Below are 24950 nucleotides of genomic sequence, written 5' to 3'. Positions count from 1 at the left end.
AGAAAGAAGAACAAAAAACCCCCAAAGCTAGCAGAAGGAAAGAAATCATAAAGATCAGATCAGAAATAAATGAAAAAGAAATGAAGGAGACAATAGCAAAGATCAATAAAACTAAAAGCTGGTTCTTTGAGAAGATAAACAAAATTGATAAACCATTAGCCAGACTCATCAAGAGAAAAAGGGAGAAGACTCAAATCAATAGAATTAGAAATGAAAAAGGAGAAGTAACCACTGACACTGCAGAAATACCAACGATCATGAGAGATTACTACAAGCAACTCTATGCCAATAAAATGGACAACCTGGAAGAAATGGACAGATTCTTAGAAATGCACAACCTGCCGAGACTGAACCAGGAAGAAATAGAAAATATGAACAGACCAATCACAAACACTGAAATTGAAACTGTGATTAAAAATCTTCCAACAAACAAAAGCCCAGGACCAGATGGCTTCACAGGCGAATTCTATCAAACATTTAGAGAAGAGCTAACACCTATCCTTCTCAAACTCTTCCAAAATATTGCAGAGGGAGGAACACTCCCCAACTCATTCTGCGAGGCCACCATCACCCTGATACCAAAACCAGACAAAGATGTCACAAAGAAAGAAAACTACAGGCCAGTATTACTGATTAACAGTGATGCAAAAATCCTCAACAAAATACTAGCAAACAGAATCCAACAGCACATTAAAAGGATCATACACCATGATAAATTGGGGTTTATCCCAGGAATGCAAGATTCTTCAATATACGCAAATCAATCAATGTGATACACCATATTAACAAATTGAAGGAAAAAAAACATATGATCATCTCAATAGATGTAGAAAAAGCTTTCGACATATTCAACACCCATTTATGATAAAAACCCTGCAGAAAGTAGGCATAGAGGGAACTTACCTCAACATAATAAAGGCCCTATATGACAAACCCACAGCCAATATCGTCCTCAATGGTGAAAAACTGAAACCATTTCCTCTAAGATCAGGAACAAGACAAGGTTGTCCACTCTCACCACTATTATTCAACATAGTTTTGGAAGTTTTAGCCACAGGAATCAGAGAAGAAAAAGAAATAAAAGGAATCCAAATCGGAAAAGAAGAAGTAAAACTGTCACTGTTTGCAGATGCCATGATACTATACATAGAGAATCCTAAAGATGCTACCAGAAAACTACTAGAGCTAATGAATGAATTTGGTAAAGTAGCAGGATACAACATTAATGCACAGAAATATCTTGCTTTCCTATACACTAATGATGAAAAACCTGAAAGAGAAATTAAGGAAACACTCCCATTTACTATTGCCACGAGAAGAATAAGATACCTAGGAATAAACCTACCTAAGGAGACAAAAGACCTGTATGCAGAAAACTATAAGACACTGATGAAAGAAGTTAAAGATGATACAAACAGATGGAGAGATACACCATGCTCTTGGATTGGAAGAATCAACATTGTGAAGATGACTATACTATCCAAAGCAATTTACAGATTCAGTGCAATCCCTATCAAACTACCAATGGCATTTTTTACAGAACTAGAACAAAAAATTTCACAATTTGCATGGAAACACAAAAGACCCAAATAGCCAAAGCAATCTTGAGAAAGAAAAATGGAGCTAGAGGAATCAGGCTCCCTGACTTCAGGCTATACTACAAAGCTACAGTAATCAAGACAGTATGGTACTGACACAAAAACAGAAATATAGATCAATGGAACAGGATAGAAAGCCCAGAGATAAACCCACACACCTATGGTCACCTTATCTTTGATAAAGGAGGCAAGAATATACAATGGAGAAAAGACAGCCTCTTCAGTAAGTGGTGCTGGGAAAACGGGACAGCTACATGTAAAAGAATGAAATTAGAACACTCCTAACACCATACACAAAAATAAACTCAAAATGGATGAAATACCTAAATGTAAGGCCAGACACTATTAAACTCTTAGAGGAAAACATAGGCAGAACACTCTACAACATAAATCACAGCAAGATCCTTCTTGACCCATCTCCTAGAGAAATGGAAATAAAAACAAAAATAAACAAATGGGACCTAATGAAACTTAAAAGCTTTTGCACAGCAAAGGAAAACATAAACAAGACAAAAAGACAACCCTCAGAATGGGAGAAAATATTTGCAAATGAAGCAACTGACAAAGGATTAATCTCCAAAATTTACAAGCAGCTCATGCAGCTCAATATCAAAAAAAAACAAACAACCCAATCCAAAAACGGGCAGAAGACCTAAATAGACATTTCTCCAAAGAAGATATACACATTACCAATGAACACATGAAAGGATGCTCAACATCACTAATCATTAGAGAAATGCAAATCAAAACTACAATGAGGTATCACCTCATACCAGTCAGAATGGGCATCATCAAAAAATCTACAAACAATAAATGCTGGAGAGAGTGTGGAGAAAAGGGAACCCTCTTGCACTGTTGGTGGGAATGTAAATTGATACAGCCACTATGGAGAACAGTATGGATGTTCCTTAAAAAACTAAAAAGAGAACTACCATATGACCCAGCAATCTCACTACTGGGCTTATGCCCTGAGAAAACCGTAATTCAAAAAGAGTCATGTACCAAAATGTTCATTGTAGCTTTATTTACAATAGCCAGGTCATGGAAGCAACCTAAGTGTCCATCGACAGATGAATGGATAAAGAAGATGTGGCACATGTATACAATGGAATATTACTCAGCCATAAAACGAAACAAAATTGAGTTATTTGTAGTGAGGTGGACGGACATAGAGACTGTCATACAGAGTGAAGTAAATCAGAAAGATAAAAACAAATACCGTATGCTAACACATAGATATGGAATCTTAAAAAAAAAAAAAAAAAGGGTTCTGAAGAACCTAGGGGCAGGACAGGAATAAAGACGCAGACGTAGAGAATGGACTTGAGGACATGGGAAGGGGAAGGGTAAGCTGGCATGAAGTGAGAGAGCGGCATGGACATATATACACTACCAAATGTAAAACAGATAGCTAGTGAGAAGCAGCCACATAGCATAGGGAGATCAGCTCAGTGCTTTGTGACCACCTAGCGGGGTGGGCTAAGGAGGGTGGGAGGCAGACGCAAGAGGGAGGAGAGGAGATGTGGGGATATATGTATATATAACTGATTCACTTTGTTATAAAGCAGAAACTAACTCACCATTGTAAAGCAATTTTACTCCAATAAAGATGTTAAAAAAATAAAACAAATAAATGAAAAAAAAGAAAAAAAAAGAAATTTATCAGGGCAAATAAAAATGTAATAGTATGCACCTGCCCTGATAACATTAGTCCAGTACTGTTATTTTCATACAGGAGATACAAAACACTGCCACTTTTATGCTTAGGACAAGAAACCAAAATTGAAATCTTCATTATATCCTCCCTCATGTCCCTTCAGTTCAGTTTGCTAGCACATTAGCACAGACTCAAGATGAGTGAGATTTCTGTGTCTTCCTCGCCGAGAAGAAAATACTGCTGAAGTGGTCTCTACTTGCAATCTCACCTTTTGGGATACACATTAAAAAAATGTCATAATCCATGAAAGGTCTAGACTAAATGCAGATTCAGTTGAAGATACATTCCTTTGGCCACACATATTTCTTCCATAAGTGGCTAAAAATGTAGATATTGTACCATCCTCAATAAAATTATGTTCCATTGATGCTACTTTTTGCACTGTTTGTGAGAGCTCACTAGACTGCCTTGTGGCAACTGTGTGATGAGTACACTCTGTCACAGTGACACTTTTATATTTAAAAGACAAATATTTTATAACGTAAACATTAATTATATTTTTGCTTTCACCATCAATCTCTCTGTAGTTCTTTATCCTCACTGGAATTAGCAGTGATAATTCTAAGCGTATGTCTCACCACACATAATTTCTAGCAAGGTTATCTGAGGCAGCTGTATAGCATCCCTCCCCTGCCCCCCCTCTTCTACCACTGCTCTAAGCTTCAAGGTACCTCCACCCAAAAAGCTGTATGACTTCTGCTAATATAAACTTCCTTTAATCAAATTTTTCTACAGATTAGAGACCAATAGTAAGCTGTTGCTCTACTTACAGAATCTCACATAGGAAAGAAAATGTGAAGTAACGTGGTGGCCATTAAAACTCTTCATACCTAAATATTCCCTTACCCTAGGAGATACATATTCATATAATGGTTTTGGAGTACAATCCAAAAAAGGACAGCGTTCTATACTGTTCAGTTTTTCTATTAACAAAAACCCTGAAATATGTTTACATAGAGATTCCTGTTTCTTTTTTCAACTATTTGGAAATAAATGACAGTTCTGGGGATGACTATTAATGGGAAGGGTTGGTGTTTGCTCCCAGTGACACCTCAATCCCTAGGGGAGGCCTTGCCTGTATCTCCTCTGCTTTTTCTTGGTACCAGAAAAACGAATGAAGTTGTTGTATCAAATTACAGTTGGGAAATTGCTGGGATTAATACTGAAGTGAGCCATGTAGAAATTTAATTTCTCACCCTCCTCCAATGTATTTATCAAATAAAGTTAGCTATTCAGTACATTGGGGAAGTAAATGCAGCAGTTAATTAGAGCAGTATGTTAAATTAATGTCATACCCCACAATAAATGGCTTTGTGTTTGCTAAAATGATCACACTTAGAATCAGCACTAGGAAAGGAAATATCTAAATGGTAATGGATTCCTGAGCTCGGCTAGAAGAAAGAAGACTCTTAGAACAAAGGCATAGGGTGAAGCAGCTAAGAATGTACGCCAGCAAAACAGCACGTCAGCAAATGCAAGGACTGTAAACATTCATCTGGCTACTTCCCAAGACCTTGAGGAAAACTGTCTTTCAGTCTATTTCTATGCTTTCAACCTCAAAAGGCTGTAGTTTGAATGGAGGGGTTCAGGGTTGGCAGTTTCTAAGTTTATTCTGTGGAATGTGACATTTTTCAAAAATTATGTTTGATTATTTAGATGAGAAGCTAGAGATTGTTTTAGAAAAAAAACTGGGTATGTTTTGAAGAATTATTTTAATAGAGTATGCAGATAATGAAATTGCCAGGCTGAAGTAGCCTCTGTCCAGTTTTTAGCACTGTCGAGATTTATTGCATAAATATCCACTGAACCATATTTGATTAATAAGCACTATCTAATTTCTCCACTTTTTTTCCAGGACCAAGTTTCATTTTTAATATAGCACGTCTGCTCAACTATTTTCAGTATCTGCAATTTCTTATGGGTATATGAAGGGAGATTGTTGCTCTCCCGTACATATTCAGTTTAGCTACAAGAATCAAAATAACAAGCTTTCTCATGTGCACAGGCTTCTTCTGATAATTTCCTAAACCCACAAACTGTTCTGGTGGCATCAGGTTGAGGAATATATAAAATATTGAATTCTAATTTCTTCAGCTTGGTACAGTTGACTACTATAGCTACCATTCTATTTGCTTCTCCTTTTTTCAAATCCCTCTTTTAAAATCAATTTTTCAAAGATAATTTCTTATTTCTAGCACTTGAGTTTGAGTGAAAGGTAATTCAAAAGATGTTTATGAATTATAGAAATTCCAAATACAGCATTCTCTGATATGTCCTAATGTCTTAAAATGGTATGATTCCTTTTCCTATTTTATTTAGATTATAATTCCACCTAACTAAATGTTCTTCTTATAATGTGATTTTTACATCCACTTGGTTTATCTAAATTCATTTATTTTTATATTCTAACCCCTTGGAACTATATCCTTTGTATCTGGTTCTCTTCTCTCATTCATCTTCCCACCCATATTTTGCTTCTCTTCTAAGTCTACCTTCTATCTTGCCTTTGCCTTCAATTTGTGGTTCACTTTCCATCCGGGACAACTTCTCTGAGACCCTTTCTTGCAAAGTTCTTATTCAAGGGTAATCACATCTTTAATCTGTTTCTATAACAAGGAGATAATATCAGAGCCAAAGGGATATGCTAAAGTCAAAATAAAATGGTAGAAGGGTTAGCATAGTTCTCTAAGAGCAAACCAACACATAGAATCTTGCACACTTGACTGGTCCCAGTTGAAAAGAAGACGTCCAGGAACAAGAAATAGACAAGCTCTTATCATAATGCATAGTAATCTTAGGAAGAGAATCAGAAGTCAACCAGGCCAAGTTAGTGATCTAGATGTGTTACTTAACTGTATGGAATTAGGAGAGTAATGGCAGTCATCTCAACAGGTTGCTTTAAGCTTTAAATGAGATGCTAATGAATTCTGAGCACAGAACAAAGTGAGAACAAGCACAGAAGCCACAGAAAGTTCTGACACTCTTTAAAGCCTAGACATCCAAAGAAGGCAGGGGCTGGGAGGGACATAAGTGGTTTACTTAAAAGGAGAAAAGAGAGTAAGTCTTCCTCTGTATGTTTGTTCAAATTTTAGCACAAAGGCAAATTAGAGCTTGCTGTTTATTCATTCATTGCGAGTTCACTGAGTACCTTCGGTCTATGCCAGGAGCTTTGGAAATTTGGAAAAACTGTAGGGGCTATTATTAACTAAAACAAGGCAGAGTGGAAATGGGCACCGAGAGATAATTTCCCATTGGGTAACGACACCTAGAGTGAATGGTTTTATGTTTTTAAGGACTGCAACTGTGATTTGTAAATCTGGCGTGGACGACCACGAGAAATAACAGCACACAATTAAGAAGGAGAGGTTCTTTTTGTTCTTGCATTGACGCTTGGCAAGGAACTACAACTTGCTTGCTGATACAACTTCACCAATCTTCAAACTTTCTTTCTTCCAAAAGCCGGTTCCAAGAAGTGTTGAATTATTGCCAACACATTAGCCCTCCGAAGATGTGTGCCATAGAGGAGAAAGATGCCGCAGAGGAGAAAACAAATCTAGCTTCCTGAATACAAATGTTTACTAATGTCACTGAAATGAAGGCCAGTCTAGGATATCTAGATTGATTTAAGATTAGGTCTGGACTTAAGAGAGTTCTCTAGCATCAGCTGTATGGAGTGGAGTTGTGTTTAGCTTAATAATTCAAAGGGAAAACGAGCAGAAAGTTTGGTTAGCAATTTGTCTTTGTCAGTTACTTTAACTTTGATGGAAGAACTGCTGGACCGCAAATCCATTAAAGCTTGTAGGCAGACTTGCTTACTTGACTCAAATCACTAGCTATGCACCTGACACTAATATTGCCACCCACTGAGAATTGTATCTCACTTTGACTTATGACTAAAAGCTCCAAACACAAATTTCTAACTATATCCCAGAGTCTGCCTTCATTCTGGTGTCCCTTGGACACATGAGTCAAATAGTAGAACCCTCTAGTACTGCCCTTGTATAAAGTCAGACGTAGATCAAAGACAACTCAGAAAAAACATAGGGGGATATTTGATATTGGGCATAACTAACTAGTAGTTCAGTAATAGAGACATCTATGGATCAACTACAGGACACAGTTGCAAGAGAATGTGGAAAATGGGAAGGCATATTTTGGAATATGTGTTTTAAGTTTCTGCAAGCCAGCAAGGGGGAAGAATTCACTAGGTGAATGGAAATATGAATCTGAAGTTCATAAGAAAAGTCATGGCTAGATACTTGAAGCCACAGGACCGAAATCAATTAAATTAGCAGGGCTAAGGAGAGAACCCCACATATGTCAATATTAAAGAGTGGGTAAGAAAGAGATGTCAGCAAAGGAATGAAGAGGTAACGGGAATGTACAAGAGGGAGCAGTGGCCACCACTGTCTAAGATGAAAAGAGGGCAAATAAAGAAGCTAAAAAGAAGCTATTGAAATGGACAAGAGGGAAGTCACTGGTATCCCTACAGTTTCAATGGAGGGGTAGAGATGGTCCCTAGATGATAGGGGGTTAAAATCCTACAAATATGCATTTTATAAATGGTTAAACAAAAACACAAAGATGGGTATTACACCTCTGGGATTCCCTGGCTTGGCCATTTGCTACACATACATATGATCTTAAGCCAGTAAATAAACTTCTTGAAGCACACTTAAAAGAAAAAGAGCAATAATTACTTTATGGAATTATTGTATCAGAGATGATATAGATGTATATTTAAGAATGGAATACAAATCATTGATTCTAATCACCTATTAAAATAAATGTCTGTTAAAAATTTCCCAGTGTTTTAAGTTTTTTAAAAAGTATAATGAAAAACAGCCCTTGTTTGTTTTTTAAAGATGGTGCTTTTGGCAAATAACTATGTAGAAACCTGAATATTTTCTTTAGTCAGCGAGCAAATCATAATCCCCCAAAGCTAAGGTTATTTCAAATTTATAACTATGTGCTAGTGATACTAAATCTGAAAATGTAAAAAGGATTTGACCAAGTTTTAAATACTATTTCAAAACAGATGTAACTAGTAAATTTTTCATTACTTTAGGTTAAATTATTAAATCACCTTCATACTTTAATTAAATGATTAAGGACAATATTAACTAATAATTTTGAGGAAAAAAAACAAAAGACCTTGAACTTGTCAAGACCCCCCCCCCCCACCAAAAGGAAATGTTGATCTCACTGGGAAAAAAAAAACTGACAATATTGCAATATTATTACTGAGAGATGTGGAATTTTTCCCAGAAATTCCAGAATCTAGAGGATTCTTCACCTATAAAAATAGCAGAAGAGATCAACCATGTGGTGGTGGAATGTTGATCATTCTGGGATATGAAAAGGTCCCAGGTTTCCCGACCCCTTAGCTGATCTTTATAGATAACTAATGAGGTATGTTGTGCACCATACTCCTGCCTCTTCATTGGGTTCCTGGCTACCAGACACCCGACCACTGGGGCTGCTTTCCCTGACTCGTGCTCCATTCTCAGTTCCACTTGACTCACTATAAGAGTCTCCTGATGCCCTGATGGACCTGGTGGTATTGGTTACAATTCCACAATTGTTTGGTTTGGATATACATTATTAATATTGTATATATATTTCTATCACCAAACTTCCATATCATTTTGCAATTGTCCATTTAAATGTATCTATCAGTAGAATATAAGCTCCATAAAGGCAGGGGTTTTTCTGTCCTATTTATTATTGTATTCTTAATACCTTGGAGCTGTGCCTGGTGCATAACAGGAACTCACATAATATTTGTTGAATGAAAGAGGCAATATACCACTTGTTTCCTTTAGACTGTTCACTCCTTAGCACACTTAAGTGTTTAATAAATGTCTGTAAAATTAAAAGTGAACAATTTAGTAGCTTCTGGAACCAAGAGCAATAAAGGAAATATTAGAAATTAACAATATTCTACATTCCATGCTGACATTTTCAATGAAAACCTGGAGAGGGCAAAACCCTTCATTTTCTGCTTGAGCATTCTAATATCATCTGATATTTAAAAGATGAAGACAGGACATCTGGGTTATAACAACAAGTCATGACCATCTGCTTCCCATTCAAGAATGCCCTAATCTGGGTATTAATTAAATATGCTCTGATAATCTATTTCATTCAGTTCATTTATTTCTGTTGTGCACTGAAACTATGAGATTATACTACAAAGAAAATACTCTGAAAAAATGTAAGATAAAAATTGTATTGAAAGAATTAATCAAAATAATATTATTGTCTTTTCTAGCAGAGAAAATATTTAAGTTATATTTAAATATAGCTACATAAACATGTTTTCAAATAAAGAATATTCATCTTCCTGCTGTAATTTGAAATTACATATTTACAAACCTTAATATTAGGAGTATGTACTTATATGATTTTCATAAATAAATAAAACACATTAAAACTGGCACAAAAGTTAAATTAAAATATAAAAAACTCAAATTATAAAATATTTAAAGAAGTGTAATTTTACTGCTTTCAAGCTCATAAAGCATGTAAACTCAAAACCACAGTACTCAGTAGATTTCCCAGAGTTAATTATTTTAATGAATGGATTAGAATACTTTGCCTTTACCAATCCATTTATTATGAGTAAATATTTCTAGCAAAGAATATGAGAGTGGTTCACAATATTCTGACAAATATCGAGAAATGCTGGCAAAGAACATTAGGAGTTTCATTGTTTGCTATCTCTCTAAAATTATGTTGTTATAGAAGAACTGAGTAAATCTTGAAGTTTGCTAAGTGCAATTACACTAAATTTGTTGAGTTCTGAATGTCTACACTTCAGGCCAACTGGCCTACACCTATGCTGTCTGCTATGTAGTTTAGGATGTACCTTGAAATATGTGTGATTTGTTAATTTGATGAGTCAGTGAATATTAAATAAACTGTCACAGTTCCAGCATTTTCCTATATCACAGCTGGGCTCCTGCAGTTCCACCCACCTGTAGCTCAAGTCCTCACACTTGCCTGCTTATCCAAACAACTGGCTTAGACACTCTTGTAAGAAACCTTTCACAGCCACTCTCTGACAGGATTGCTTCATCTGAACCCTGTAGCAACAGCACTATGCAATATGGTAGCCACCAGCTACATATGACTATTGAAGTTTAAATTTAAATACAATTTAAAAAATCATTTCCGCAGTTGCCTTAGCTACATTTCAACAACGACACGTGGCTAGTGGCTACCATATTGGATAGCACAGGTATGGAACATTTCTATCACTGCAGAACGGTCTATCAGGCTACACTGATCCAGACCAAAGCATATTTCCATTCATGCTATACTAAGAACAAAAGATACTATTAATGAAGAAAAGGTCAAATCAATTAGACAAATCTTGAGTTAAACAGACATTTATGCATGTATGTATGTATGTTTATATTCACTGGTCTTCTGGGAACATTTAACAAATTAATGTGGGGACGTCCCTGGTAGCACAGTGGTTAAGAATCCACCTGCTAACGCAGGGGACACGGGTTCAAGCCTGGTCCCGGGAGATCCCAAATGCCAAATTATATTTCATGACTGATTTATTAGTTTCTTTTATTAAACCTCCATTCTCTGAGGGACGAATTCTATTCGTTCCTTATTTCACTTATTCAAAAAACATTTATTGGGCTTCCCTGGTGGCGCAGTGGTTGAGAATCTGCCTGCCAATGCAGGGGACACGGGTTCGAGCCCTGGTCTGGGAAGATCCCACGTGTCGCAGAGCAACTAAGCCCGTGTGCCACAACTACTGAGCCTGTGCTCTAGAGCCCGCGAGCCACAACTACTGAGCCCACGTGCCACAACTACTGAAGCCTGCGCACCTAGAGCCCGTGCTCCACAACAAGAGAAGCCACTGCAGTGAGAAGCCCACGCACCACACCTAAGAGTAGCCCCCGCTCGCCACAAATAGAGAAAAGCCCGCGCGCAGCAATGAAGACCCAACACAGCCCAAAATAAACTAATTAATTAATTAATTTAAAAAAAATTAAAAAAAAAAAGAAATATCTTCACGGAACTCTAAGCTTTAAGAATTGAAGATAAACACCAGCATTTTTCAAAGCGGAGTGTGAGTATCCCTGGGTACAGAGAGTGTAACAGAATCAGTCTGCAGTTGCTCAACTTGTCTATATACTCTTTCTAGAATCAATCTGCCCAATAGTATGCCTACAAGTAAGCTTTTGTGCCGGTTTCTCCTCCCCTATCTCCCCTTTGACAATCATCTCCACCTTACAAAAAAATGATATACTTCTCAGCCCACCAGAAATTTACCATGGGGCACTGCCCCAAGGAAGCATCTGAGGTTACAAAAGAATAATTTAAAACACTGGTTATTTGCAAAGCCTCTTGCAATCAATGCACATAATCCCGGAGAGGCATTTCCAATAAAATTTTAATTTCAATTTTGAATATAAATATTAGCATATTGATAAATAATTATGCTGTCGCAATCAGTGTTGCATTAAGCATTATTGACAACAATTAATTCTAATAAAAATTTTAAAACTCATAGATCTTTAGTGGTAGGAAATTTTAAATATTCAAATTATATACACATTTTTGGTCGTGAAGAATGATACAGTTCTCTGAGGTACTGGAAATAGAAATTCAAGGAGAAAAATTGAAGTTTGAGGAAAAAGAGCAACACAAAATATGAGGATCTTGTTTTTGTTTCTTTTAAAATTGGCTGTGATATTTAGATTCCGCCAAATACATTTAAAAGAATAATGGAAGAGTGTTGTTTTAAGATACCAATATTTACAATGCACTGTGAATTACATCTCCTGTAACCATTTACAACTATGAAAAAACATCAGATGACCACTTAACAATGTTTGGAGGAGGGAATACAGTTTTTGAAAATTCCTTCTTTCACCAACAGAACATGGCATGCCGTCCCGTATCATATTTTTGCTGGTGTTTTGAAATGTTCTAATAATAAAAATGGCAGCTAACCTATACTGAGAGCTTATTGTGTATAAGGCAGTAAGCATGTTTTATATATATGAAATAAATGAATCCTTTTCCCCCAACTTTATTGAAAAATATTTGACAAATATAATTGTATGTACTTAAAATGTATAACCTGATGATTTGATATACATATACACTGTGTAGTGATTAACAAGAGCAAGGTAATATACATCCATCACCTCACACAGTTAACTTTCGTGTGTGTGTGGGGAGAATGCTTAAGATTTACTCTCAGAAACTTTTAAGTATCCAATACCATATTATTAACTATTGTCACCATGCTGTGCATTAGATCCTCAGAACTTAGTGTCCTTATAACTGAAAGTTTGTACCCTTTCACCAACATCTCCCCATTTTCCCTCTCTCCCGGCCCCTGGAGACTACCATTCTATTCTCTGTTTCTGTGAAAACGACATTTTCTTTTCTTAAGATTTCACTTATAATATCTCATCTAATCTTAAAAAACCCTTTCTGGTATGTATTATCATCACCTCTGCCTACAGACGAGGAATCTGAACAACAGGCTGGTTAAGGTAGTAAACTAAAGCTACATAGCTATTGAAAATTGAAGCTGGGATTTAGCCCAGGTGAAACCGGGCTGGTCTTCATTCTGTGATTCACTGCACACTATTACCTACTTAGATATGTTTTCCCACCTACTTGATCAAGTGTTGAAAGCTTATCTTTTCAGGTAGGTTTGCAAATTCCTCTATGCTCCACAATACCCAAGGTTTAGTTTTACCCATAAAACAAGTTTAATAAGCATTTGCTGCTTACACATTTAGAATTTTTAAGAATTTCTCTCCTCCGTCTAAGAATTAAAAGTGGCCCTCTTGAAACATCAAAAATTAAGGATTATAGTAACCTTCTACCCTATTTTTGGTAAGAAACTTAAATCCATATATTTGACTAGAAAAAGTGGAAAGATATACAAAACAAGTTTAATAGTGATTATCTTTTGGTATTGTCCTTAATTGTTAGAGTTAGATCTTTAGTTTCTTATTGTTTACATTTTCCTATTCTTTAGATTTTCTATGTTGGGCATAGATTACTTTTGTAATAAGAGAAGAAAATATTTGTTACTAAGCCACTGTATAGAATTCACAAGTACATAAAACAAAGGGAAAAGAAAAGGATCCAAACAAGCAAGAAACAGCACCATCAACATAGGGAGAGTGAAGCACAGGAGGTGAGTCGGAAGGTCTGGCCTGAACACTGGGGAGGGCTCATTTCTCCTTACCTGGAATCAGGAAGCCACAGGGCCCTGGCAGCCCTAGGAGCAGGGTACACATTCAGACAAAGCAAAAGCAAAATATTTCACTTGTGAGAGGCTATGAGAGGAATTTCCAGAAATTGTGTACTCTTCATTTCTCCATACATTTTAAAGAAAACTTAGTCATTTCCAATGGATTATTTCTGTGATTTATTTGAAAATAAATTCTTTCCTTGGGCTCCTCATGTAACTGCTCTGTCTTCTCCAAGTATGGGAAGAAACAGTAATTATTTATTGGAGTTTTTCAGCTATACCCATGAAATCTAGGAGCCCATGGTTTTCTTTTTTCTTTTAAATTAATACGGGGAAGTTTTATTTACAGAAGTACAACTGGTTAAGAACCATACCTTGACATGTAAATTTTTTGGAGGGAGTTGTGAGTAATAGTTTATCTGCCATTTCTCCAGGGCCAGCACAGCGAGCAATTCCTGGTTCTTTGTATTCCGACTTTACCCAGTCGGATAACCACTGCATGTTACAATCACAGTAAAGAGGGTTGGCGCCAATTGCTCTGTAAAACAACACAACAAAAGCACACACACACACACACAAGTATGGAAGCACCATTATTATTTCCTAAGGGACCATAATTTATGGTGATGTTCAGTAGAAAATCCCTATAGATTTATTGATAAAAATTTAGAAGAAAATGGAGGCATTGGGGATTCCCCATTTTCCTGAATTATGTGCAACTGCGGTTTAGTGAGTTGTCACCAGTGTTAACACTTACCTGGCTTTACAAAGTCTCCTTGTATTTGCAGACAGGTTTATACTAGGTGCAAGCACACCCCAAATGCACATTAACACTTCCTTCATTGACCAATGATTTACTTAGAACCCAATCATTATGCCAGGTTCTGGGGACCCAAATATGAATAATGCATTATTTTTAACCCCAAAAAACTCCTTCTGCCAAGGAGATTAACATAAACTCATACATACAAGTAATTTTCATTAGAAGTGGTATAGCAGAAGAATTTACAAGATAACTCTTCTGGGAGACTGGTGGTTTAAGAAGTCTGAGCTTTTAGATATTTAGATTCAAGTATGTGGAAAAGGTTGGAAAGGATGTTTCAGGGTAAAGGACCAGTAAAACGCAAGAAGATAAGGAAGGGCATAAAATAATAAAGACGCATAAAGCTAGTTCCCCAGAGCTGATTTGGAACTCCATTGGACGTCTGTCCCTTTAAAGTTTTTCATTTCAGAACTTTGGTTCCTACTCACATAAGCAGTTGTAGTGATAGGAAAAGTAATCAAGATAATGCTTGATTATAAATGCTAGCTATTTATTGTATCATTATGATATACAGGAATTGTGCTAAGCCATTTATATGAATTACCTCATTTTATCCTAAATAGAAACTCCATGAGATCAACATTATTAACAACCCATTTTACAGATTAAAAAACTGAGGCCAGAGACATTAACCAATGGATTCACAAATTTGCCAAGCTTGGGCACAAGTAGTGTGTGCATAAAGTAGCATTTAAAAACTGATTAATTCTGATTTATAATTAACTTCAGATTAGTAATGTTTCTAGGTATATAGTCTAAGCAAAATTATTCTTTTATGAAGAGACTTTCAAAATATACTTACAAAACCATAATACTTTATATTGCAGCTGTTTTAATGCCAAACTCTAGCCAAGAATTGGAGTGAAGTAAATGTTATGCTCATATGTATGTCAGATTCAAACCTTTCTTTTAAATTAAAAATGAGGGAAATGATGTTTTTGAGTCATTTGATCTCATCTCTACTGACATTTGCTAAGTCCTTACTATGCCAGGAGAAACAGTAAAAAATGTGAAGCATAGCTCTCTCTGGTCTGGGGAGTAAAAGACAATTGCATAAAATGAAATACATGACAAATAGGATGCATGACAAAGAAGATTCAAATTGCTCTCCCTGTTGGGGAGGAGGGTCACATAAAGGACAGTCCTACTTAGCTCAAGCAGCACCTTTCCCACGTAGCCTTTTCTGATTCATCACCCTAACACTAGCTGAACAGCCACTTCCTTCTCTAGGCAGCATTCCCTGCCGCAGTGCCACAGTCCTGCACCCCTGAGCCACGGGTCTCATTTACATGGGATCTCAGGCAAGTGACTTCCATGGAGTTTGTAGAGAAGTGGCCCTGATGTCAACTTTGAGGTCGGAGCAGGGGCTCACACATGAAAAAATGGAGGTCTTGCCTCCAGGGACCTAGTAGTTTAATGTAATGGAAGGGATATTGACAGCAGCAGTCCCATTGACAAAAACCTACAGTGATCACACAGCCCCTATAAGGGAAATTCAGATGTAGCATGATTGACTACTGGCTCCTATTCTCTGCCCATCCCCTTCTCTCAATTTTCTAAACTTCTTATCTTCTTGGGGTTTGGTAGGCTTTGAAGAGGAGGGCAAATCCAAGAAAAAATATGGCAAGTAACCTCTTCTGGAGAACCAAGGGCCAACTGATATTGATATTTAAGCTGAAGCAGATAACTGTCACCAAGTGATGCCAAACTCAGCCTGACCTAAGAAGGCTTTGGATTCTAGGGCTGTTCTCTGAACTTCCTTCCAAGTTGCCAAGGTCTTAACACTACAGCTAAAAATAATGGAACAATGGAATTTAACCCAGTTGTGTGCTTTGGACCTCATTATTAAATTGTTTTATTGTACTTCCAAGAAATATGGAGGTACAAACAGCCTGCTATGAGAGAGAATGCAAAGGAAAAAAATTTCAGCCAATATGAGGATTTGGCTGTTTCCCTCTCCCACACCATAATGTCTTAAACTTTGTCTAATTTATTTCTGCATGGTGCCATAGTCAGTGCTGAGTAATATTTGCTAAATAAATGAATCCAGTTTGAGCAAATCAGGATAGGCTTCCTGGAGGAGGTGAAATTTGGGATATGACTTGGAAAAGCAGGGTTTGGGCAGACTGAATTGAAGGGGAGCTGATATTTAGAATCAGAGAACATTAAAGAAAAGGCATAGGCTAGGAAGTTGGGGAGCCATGTTTGTAAGAAGAGACATTTTTGAAAGCAGAGCTCAACTAATGGGGAGTTAGGGCCAAAAGGATAAATTAAGGCTATTTTGTAGAAGGCACCATATCTAGATTGAAAATCTTTACATCTTCTTTAAAGATGGAACCAATCACATTTTATGATGTGACAATAAAAATGGTGGCAGAGGACCATTTCTTCCAAACTCACTTGCCAGGGAGAGTTTGACCCTAAACCCACATTTAGGAACTAGATACTCACAGGTGTGATAATGCAGAAAGATCGTTGAAAGCACCTTCAGGCACAACCGAAATGTCATTTCCATGTAAAGAACTAAAAGCAAGAAAAAGCAAAATTAAATGTCCTATTATTTCAGGGAGTTCAGAAAAATCCTCACGCATATATGAGACTTTAGTTTATAACAAGCTTTTAAAATTAGTGTAGAAAAGATGGTGTATTCAATAAATAGTCTTTACACAACTGGGTATCTATTTGGGGAAGCAAAAAGTTAGTTCCTTCTTCACATCATATGCATAAAGTAAATTCTAGATCGAAGAGTTAAATGTAAAAATAAAACTGAAAGTGTATTAAAATAAAATATAGATGAGCTCCTTTTTATAAATACGGGATACGGAAGGCTTTTTAAAGCACTATATTCTAAAACTCAGAAATCATAATGGAAAAAAGTGATAAATTTTTGACAATGTAAAATATATCCATAATATAAAAGATTACAAAACAATAAGGTCCTACTGCATAGCACAGGGAACTATATTCAATATCTTGTAATAAACTATAAGGGAAAAGAGTCTGAAAAAGAATATATACATATATGTATATATGTGTGTGCGTGTACATATATATATATATATATATATATATATGTACACGCACACACATATATAACCAAATCACTTTGCTGCAACCAGAAACTAACACAACATTGTAAATCAACTATATTTCAATTAAAAAAAAAGATTACATATAAAAAACAGAATGGGAAATATCTGCAACATATGTAAACTATAAGGATTAATTCCTTTGTAAAAAGACCTGCAAACTTAAGAGTCAAGTGCATAAAGGCAGGTATGTTAATAAGGAAAAGACAAAGTAACCATAGAAAATGGGAATTGATACAATCAGGCTCATAGAATAAGAAATACAAATGCTCAATAAACAAAATATACTCAAATGTTCTAGTAATTGCAATTGCAAATTAAAAGAGGAATGGAAAATAATATTCCGTCTGTCATATGACAAAGATGAAAGGATTAATAAAATTCAATATTTACAAGAGTGCTTTGAAATAGGTACTCTGTTAAAATAGCATTGGTGGAAAATAAATTTGTAAATTGTTTGGGGGACAACAAGATGACTACTTTTGGTATTCTCCTAATATGCTTCACAGTAAGATGGATGTATAGGATGTTCTTTCCAGCACTGTATAGAATAATGAAAATTTGGAATCAAACCAAATGATAGTAAAGATGAGGATGCTTAAATAAGTTATGGTCCCTTCATTCTATGGTCCCTCCATTCTATGGAATTCCTCTTGAGGAATATTATATATGATGGAATGGAAAGTCTAAAGTCTAAAGCATATTGTTAAATAAAAATAGTCAATGACAGACTAGGAAAAACCCTATTTATGGTTTTTAAGTTATACAGCTGTAGGCATACATATATCAATACATAAAAACAAATATAAAAAAGGACCAGAAGAGAACATTGAACTGTTTAACTGTCAATTCTGGGGAGAGGATTGGGATTGAGGACCACATTTTATTTCATGTACTTTAAGATAAATTTTGTGTAGTAAAAATATGTTGTGTTGTATTATATAACTTTTAATGAAATTAAAATTTCCTATATTTCTTCCAAAATTAGTTAGATCTATATAAAACTACATCTTAATATCATATATTATCAAATAAGTCACCCCAGCAACAACATGTTACAAAAGAGAAAATTATGTTGTCCAAGTAAAAGATGTTGAGAATTGATACTGTAAGATAGAATTTTCCCATTTCCAAATCTGTAGTAAATCCGAATTTACATAACCCCAAATACCCCAAAATAAACAAAGCAGCTAAATCATTAAAGAGACAACCCAAAATCCAGATGCCTGAGAAAAGAAGTATTTTGTTAAACATAAGATGCTTACAGTAATCGAAGAGACTTCAATCCATCGAAGGTTCGAGGAGGAATGCATCTCAAACGGTTGTAACTAAGAATTCTGAAAGCACACGTAAGCCAATTTGTTTTACTCAAGTATCCCCAAATGGCCAAATGTCATTTTTTAAAATAAAGCAGTTAAGAAAAGGGTTACTTTAGCATCTTATAAATTGAGAATATTGACACATAATATCCTTTCAATCTTTGTGCTGTTTCGTCAATACAACATATTTATTTCTAAAATACAGTCTAGAATGCTTCCTACCACTGCTGTTGCTGTTGCAACAACCATGTCCTTCCTAAGGTGACTTCCTCTGAAAGTCTGTCTAAGGATCTCTCCCAAACCTGCCACAAATGCAAATTATTCTGTTTCTTTTATAGAACCCAACACTTTTTATACTATCTGTATTTGTTGACTGAGGTTTTTATTTGTCTGTTTCTCCCAACAGTATTAACATTCCTTGAGGGCAGAAACCCTGTCTTGTTTACCAGGAATGTCCAGTGAATTAAGGAATTAACTTAGTACCATACTTGCTACTCACAAGGTGAGGAGCTGGGTCATGTTGCTGAAGCTCTGATTAGAAAGGGTGCTTATTCGGTTGTTACTTAAGTCTCTAAAAGAGAAAAAGAAAGAAATGGAGTCTACTGTTACCATAGAAATTGACATATTAGTGATTCTTAGAAAGAAAAGGTTCTTCTTGCTCACAGTTATAGCAGCATTGTTAGGACTCAGCTTTTATCTGAAAATAACAAAACATTGGGTAATCCTCTGGGGTAGACTGTAATGTTATTCATAATTATTCATGCCCAAGCCTGCTGAAATTAGAAGTGCCCATGTGCCTTGCTTTGGCCAGTGAAGTGTGGGCACCAGCGCTGGTTTCACTTCAGAGCAGAAGCTTTAGAGCAAGCTCACTCTTCTCATATCCCTTTGCTCCCACCTCTGCAAGGCTCCTGATGTTCCACAGAGAGGCCGTACCCATTGCCTGATCCCAGGGCAAAGACAGTGGAGGCCATTCACAGCAGACACATTTGATAGGTGAGAAATAAACCTTTGTTCTTGAAAGTTCCATCAGTTACACATACTTTATCTTCACTGTCACATACAAATATTCAAACTGGATAACTGAAAGAATCCCTCATTTAGTTACATTACAATGCCATCATTAAAAACAACACCATAATTAAAAACTTTGCCTGTGGCAAAGTCACTGGCACCTAGATGGTCCTTAGTAAATGTCTGTTTAATAAATGATAAGTAAATGAGAGAGATGTGGATTTTTTATCAATGCTAAATGGGTATTTATAAGTGTAATCTGTGCTACAGGTTGTAATTTATATTCAGTGAACTTGATCTTATTTTTATTATATATAATATACACATGATATATATAATATAATGACATATAATACATATTATAAATATAATACTGTAATGTATAATGTATTTTAATATATAATAACATATATATAATGACATATTATATATGTTTTACATTTTGCTTTAGAAAAAAATCAGTAAATATATACATACATTCACTCACATATATATGACAATGTGATACACATATTAGTGAATATTCACTAATTTTTATCTAAAGCAAAATGCCAAATATATGACTAAAGGAAGATTCATGAATAAATGGAAGATTATGGGTCATAATTTATGTTCATCTATGTCTCTGTGTGTATTTATGTTCACTATATTTTTCTGAAGCAAAATATATGAAGAAATGCAAGGTTCAGAAAAGCTGCTGAAGATTATCCACATTCCCTTATTAAAATACCAAAGTATCAGTAAAATGGACCAATGAAATTGTGAAAATGGTAGGAATGTTATAGGAGCTTTATAATCCATCTTCTTAGTTGCTGAAGTACTATGGCTAAATTTTAAAAAATAAATAAATACATCGATACTAGCAGAAGTTACTTGCCTAGAGTTGTATAATGAGTCACTGGTAAAACCATTTCTGGATCTATAAATTCTCATTTTTCATTTCTAAACTGGTTTTAAATAATCACATGCTGTCTCACAAATGACCCAATTCTGCTGAAGTGACCCTTTGGAAAATGCAACAATTTAATGGTTTATTTAACAGAACAAATGTATGTAATCAGTTCTTGCTGCTATTAAATAAATAACTAGAGGCAGAACAAGATATCTCAGAAGATGTTCTTTTTGCTTAATTTAATCATTTGTCATTTAAGCAGTTCTATACACTTCCTACAAAGTGTTTGGTATTCACATACATTTAAGGAAAGCTGAAAAGGATCAACAGCCTCCACGTGCTTAGGGTAAAGTTCACAATGAGAAACATAACATTTTCTGCTACACAGGTTTCTAGAATTCACTAATTAGGAACAAACCCCCTTTTTTCTAGGAACACCAGAAATATAAGACAGCATATTTACTCTAAAATCAGATAGATGTAAAAATAAGGTATTTCCCTTTATATCCACTATCGTTGCTGATTTTTTTGTTTTGTGACAAGTTTTATCAATTACCAACAAGGCTACTCTAAGTGTGACATTATATATAGTAAGATTATATCTTTTTAAAAATATAGTGTGCATAACTAGATTGAAATGAAATGTTTGTATGTTTAAATATAATCTTGTATTTACAACTTAAAGATTGTAAAAAATTGTTTACATACATTAATGAAAGAGAGATGCTACTTTAGGAGGACATCAAACCAAACTGGTAAAAACAATTCAATGTTTTGACGTTTATACTCAGAATGTCAGTATCTTTGTCAAGTTTACTTAAATATTATATGAGTAAATATGGATTTTATAAAATAAATTTTAATACTGGAAGCCCATATGTTAATTCATAGTGTATTAAATAAGAAAATCAAGCCTAATAAACTATATTTATAATATATTCTCAGTAAAGCTATTACTATCTACTCTGTTTTATTTAAAGTAGAGAATAAAAACATTGTTTTCCATTTTTCTTTCCTTGGATTGTCATAAAATAGCTCATATTCATCTTCAATAGAAGTATGCAACTTACTGCCTTTCTATAATTCTCTGATACTTAGACTTCATTGTATTTGTACTTTGAATAGAGGAGGACCTTTTTCTAAGATGCACCATTGCCTGATTGATATTCAATGAAAATGTGGCTAGTGATCCGGAACCACAGTGAGCAAGAAGGGAAGCATCTAACTGAAGATGATTTATATTGTCTGAAAGGTTCACTAAATCTTCTGCCCCTTGCTATCCCCATTTTCATGAAATAAAATAAGACGTCAAAGACAGAAAAATACATTACTCACATAAGTGTTAAATGCTTGTAGTTAGAGAGTTCCTTAGGAACCAGTGTAAACTGGTTTCCATCCAGATACCTGAAAACAAAGAAACAATATTATTTTTTAAAAAAGTAACAATAGTGAATCCTCAAATAGTTGAACAATATTTCACTCTCAGTTGAAGCAAGGAAACACTTGGAAATTTCAGCTTTAAGATGTCATGTTCCCAGCTAGGACTGCTATTTAAGAGAAGTGAAAAACCACAGTTGTCCAATCCAGTAGAATTCTTTTGTGGATTACTTAGGCTAAATTATAAAACCAAGGACAGACTGGTGAGTCCGGTTCTTTGTGGTTTATCTAAGAAGGCAAGGCATGTATCCAACCATTTGTGTGTCAGCAAGAAGGGTCATTCAATCAACTATATTTTAAGTCAGTCTTCAGTTCACTTGTGTTTATGTGGAAACAACACCATGAAATGCATTCACTACTGGCAGGAAGTTGCTATCGCCAGCAAGACCAATCTTCCCTGCCTTACTTTGTATCAACACACTTAGTAAATAACAACGGATGATTCAAAGGATATATTTGGGAATTTGAATGTAATGAGATTTCAGTTAAAAAAAATCTTAAAAACAGTTCTACCCTTGTACATCTGCTCGGCGATATTAATTTTAGAAGGTTTCATAGAAAATCACAACATTTGTCAAGTGCACAAGTACAGCACAGTAACAATACAGTAATAAGCAAATAACCACATGTAAGTAAAATTTCCCTTTCTGATTAGAGTCAGCAGAATGATCAGAAAATAAACAGTCTTTGGGCTAACAGTCAAGACACAGAAGTAAATGAATGCTTAAAGGTATATCCATGATGTCACAAAAAGAAAAATAATTTCATCTCCTCCCAAGGCTGTTCTTTCCCAGAATGTAGACGGTGATGGGTAAAAAATGCCTTTCAGCAACTTGGGCCATCTGGTTATAGATGTGCCCACAAACAATTCTGCCACATTGGGCATGTTGCCCACCCTGCCCCAGGGCTGTGGCCTATCTTCAGATCCGTGGCTGAGGTTCGTATTTTTGTTGGATATAGAAGTAGCTGAGAAACTGCCTAAGATAGCAATCTATTTCAAATACTTCAAAATGAAAAAAGTTATATAAAAGGCACAAGTTATCAAAATATGTAATGAATATGTGATTAAGAGTCAGGCTTTTTGTGACTTCTTATGCCTATTCAAATTTTCTGACTTCATGTTTCAACTTCTCTCCCCTCTTTCTTTTCTCTAGCTAAGCATTTCTTGGCACCACTAGAGGGAAGCATAATCCCATGTACTTCAGCACTTTTCCTTTACTCCAAAAAGCATCCTAACACAAAGCTAAAAAGGTTCAGAATGTGCACTATGAATGCTTACAAGTAACACAATCTAAGAGGGAAACTATATGGAACTGATTAAAAATAATGGATACCATTTGTTCAAAACTGTCCACCACTACATACTTATATTTGCCAAATTCTTTAATAATTTAATATAATATGCACATGGAAATTTTCTAATACATGCATATATGTTACTGGAGAGAGGGATCCTGATGACTTGGTATGCTTCTAAGAATAAGCTCTTGGGGAGGTAAAGCGAGAATTCACAGGAGATGAGTTAATGTCTTCCTCATCTCTAAAACGTATTTTCTTTAAAAAAAGAATTACTTTTTAATAATTTGTAGAGGAATAGACTGAAGATTCAACTATCTGACAGAAGAAACACATAGATGGCATAGACAAATGAATCAAGCAGGTTCTCAGAGGTAATTTAACAAGGAAATTAAAAGACATTTAAAATTATTTGATGGGAATCAGGTAAAAGGACAATGGCATGGGTCAGTTAAAATGGTAGAAGGAGGGATGTAGCATCAAAGATGATCTAAATGTTATGCTGGGTATTATGTCCTTGGCTCGGGCGTTGTTATAATCAGTATTTTGCATATAGAATACTCTATAGGCATCTATCTTCCCAACACTGGATGGAGGGTAATCTTCTGAAATAAATACATATCAAAATAAGAATTAAGAATTTAATCACACACACACATAAAGCAGTGCTTACAGTTAACTAACAACTGTGATTGGTAACAAAAGAGAGAAACTGAGCCCTTTACAACAGTTCAGCTTCAAGAGGGAAGGTCACACACTTTTTCTCAAAGTATCAATTCAGGGCCAAATTAGAATTCATAGAACTGCACATGATTTGAAAATAAGTTCCTTGATAACTGAAGTGACATATTCTTGAACCTGATTGCCTATGTTCCAGGTTGCCAAAAGTTTATCAAATCTGCTCGTTTGCAATACTTGTACATTTGTGCATGAATTACAGGTAAACATCTTCATGAATTCCATTTTTGATACATGGCTTCACACAGAAGAAAATAAACAGAGGCAAAATGACTCAATTGCATATCAATCGCATATCAAGCATTTGTCCGTGGGTCTTCGTATACAGATAAAGGAATGAAATGGAGCCTGCATGCACCATTGTTAAAGCAGCTAATGCTTAGGTTTATTCCATTCCACATATAAAGCATAAGGCAGCTAAGGAAGTGTGCGTGGTGCTTAGTATCTTTATATGTCTATATTGGCTATGTAATTTGTAAATATCAGTTCTGAAAACGTTAGGGAAAATTGGCCCCATGCCCTTTATGATCTGAAGGACTCTGATTCAAGTCCAAAGGGCAATATCTCCTTTTAAGGGTAAAGATTATGTCAGCTTCTTCCACGCCCCACGTATTTATGTATCCCCTGTGTGAGGTAGTCTCCAAGGGGACACATGGTAAAGAATAATCAATCATATGAAACATCCCAGTCACCGTAGATAAACTAAATACATAGCATTTCTCAAGGTGCATTTGATGCAACATTAGCATTGCAAGATACTCCATGAGAAAAGGGCTATGGAGAC

At 35.4% G+C, this 24950-nt stretch overlaps 1 protein-coding gene across 2 annotated transcripts in view; it reads right to left on the bottom strand.

Annotated features, from left to right (window-relative positions):
• SLIT2 (slit guidance ligand 2) overlaps positions 1-24950 on the bottom strand; it is a 380303-nt gene that overhangs the window by 48708 nt on the left and 306645 nt on the right. For both annotated transcript variants that reach the window (XM_061192132.1, XM_061192133.1), the window contains 5 exons: positions 22031-22099; positions 19292-19363; positions 18739-18810; positions 16836-16907; positions 13936-14099 (listed from right to left, as the gene is read on the bottom strand). In XM_061192132.1, coding sequence (XP_061048115.1) covers positions 13936-14099; positions 16836-16907; positions 18739-18810; positions 19292-19363; positions 22031-22099 — 449 coding nt within the window. The remainder of the gene's footprint in view (positions 1-13935; positions 14100-16835; positions 16908-18738; positions 18811-19291; positions 19364-22030; positions 22100-24950) is intronic.

The sequence above is a fragment of the Eubalaena glacialis genome, chromosome 5 (assembly GCF_028564815.1).
Source record: "Eubalaena glacialis isolate mEubGla1 chromosome 5, mEubGla1.1.hap2.+ XY, whole genome shotgun sequence".
Taxonomy (NCBI): Eukaryota; Metazoa; Chordata; class Mammalia; order Artiodactyla; family Balaenidae; genus Eubalaena; species Eubalaena glacialis.
This window is presented reverse-complemented; position numbering and strand designations above follow the sequence as displayed.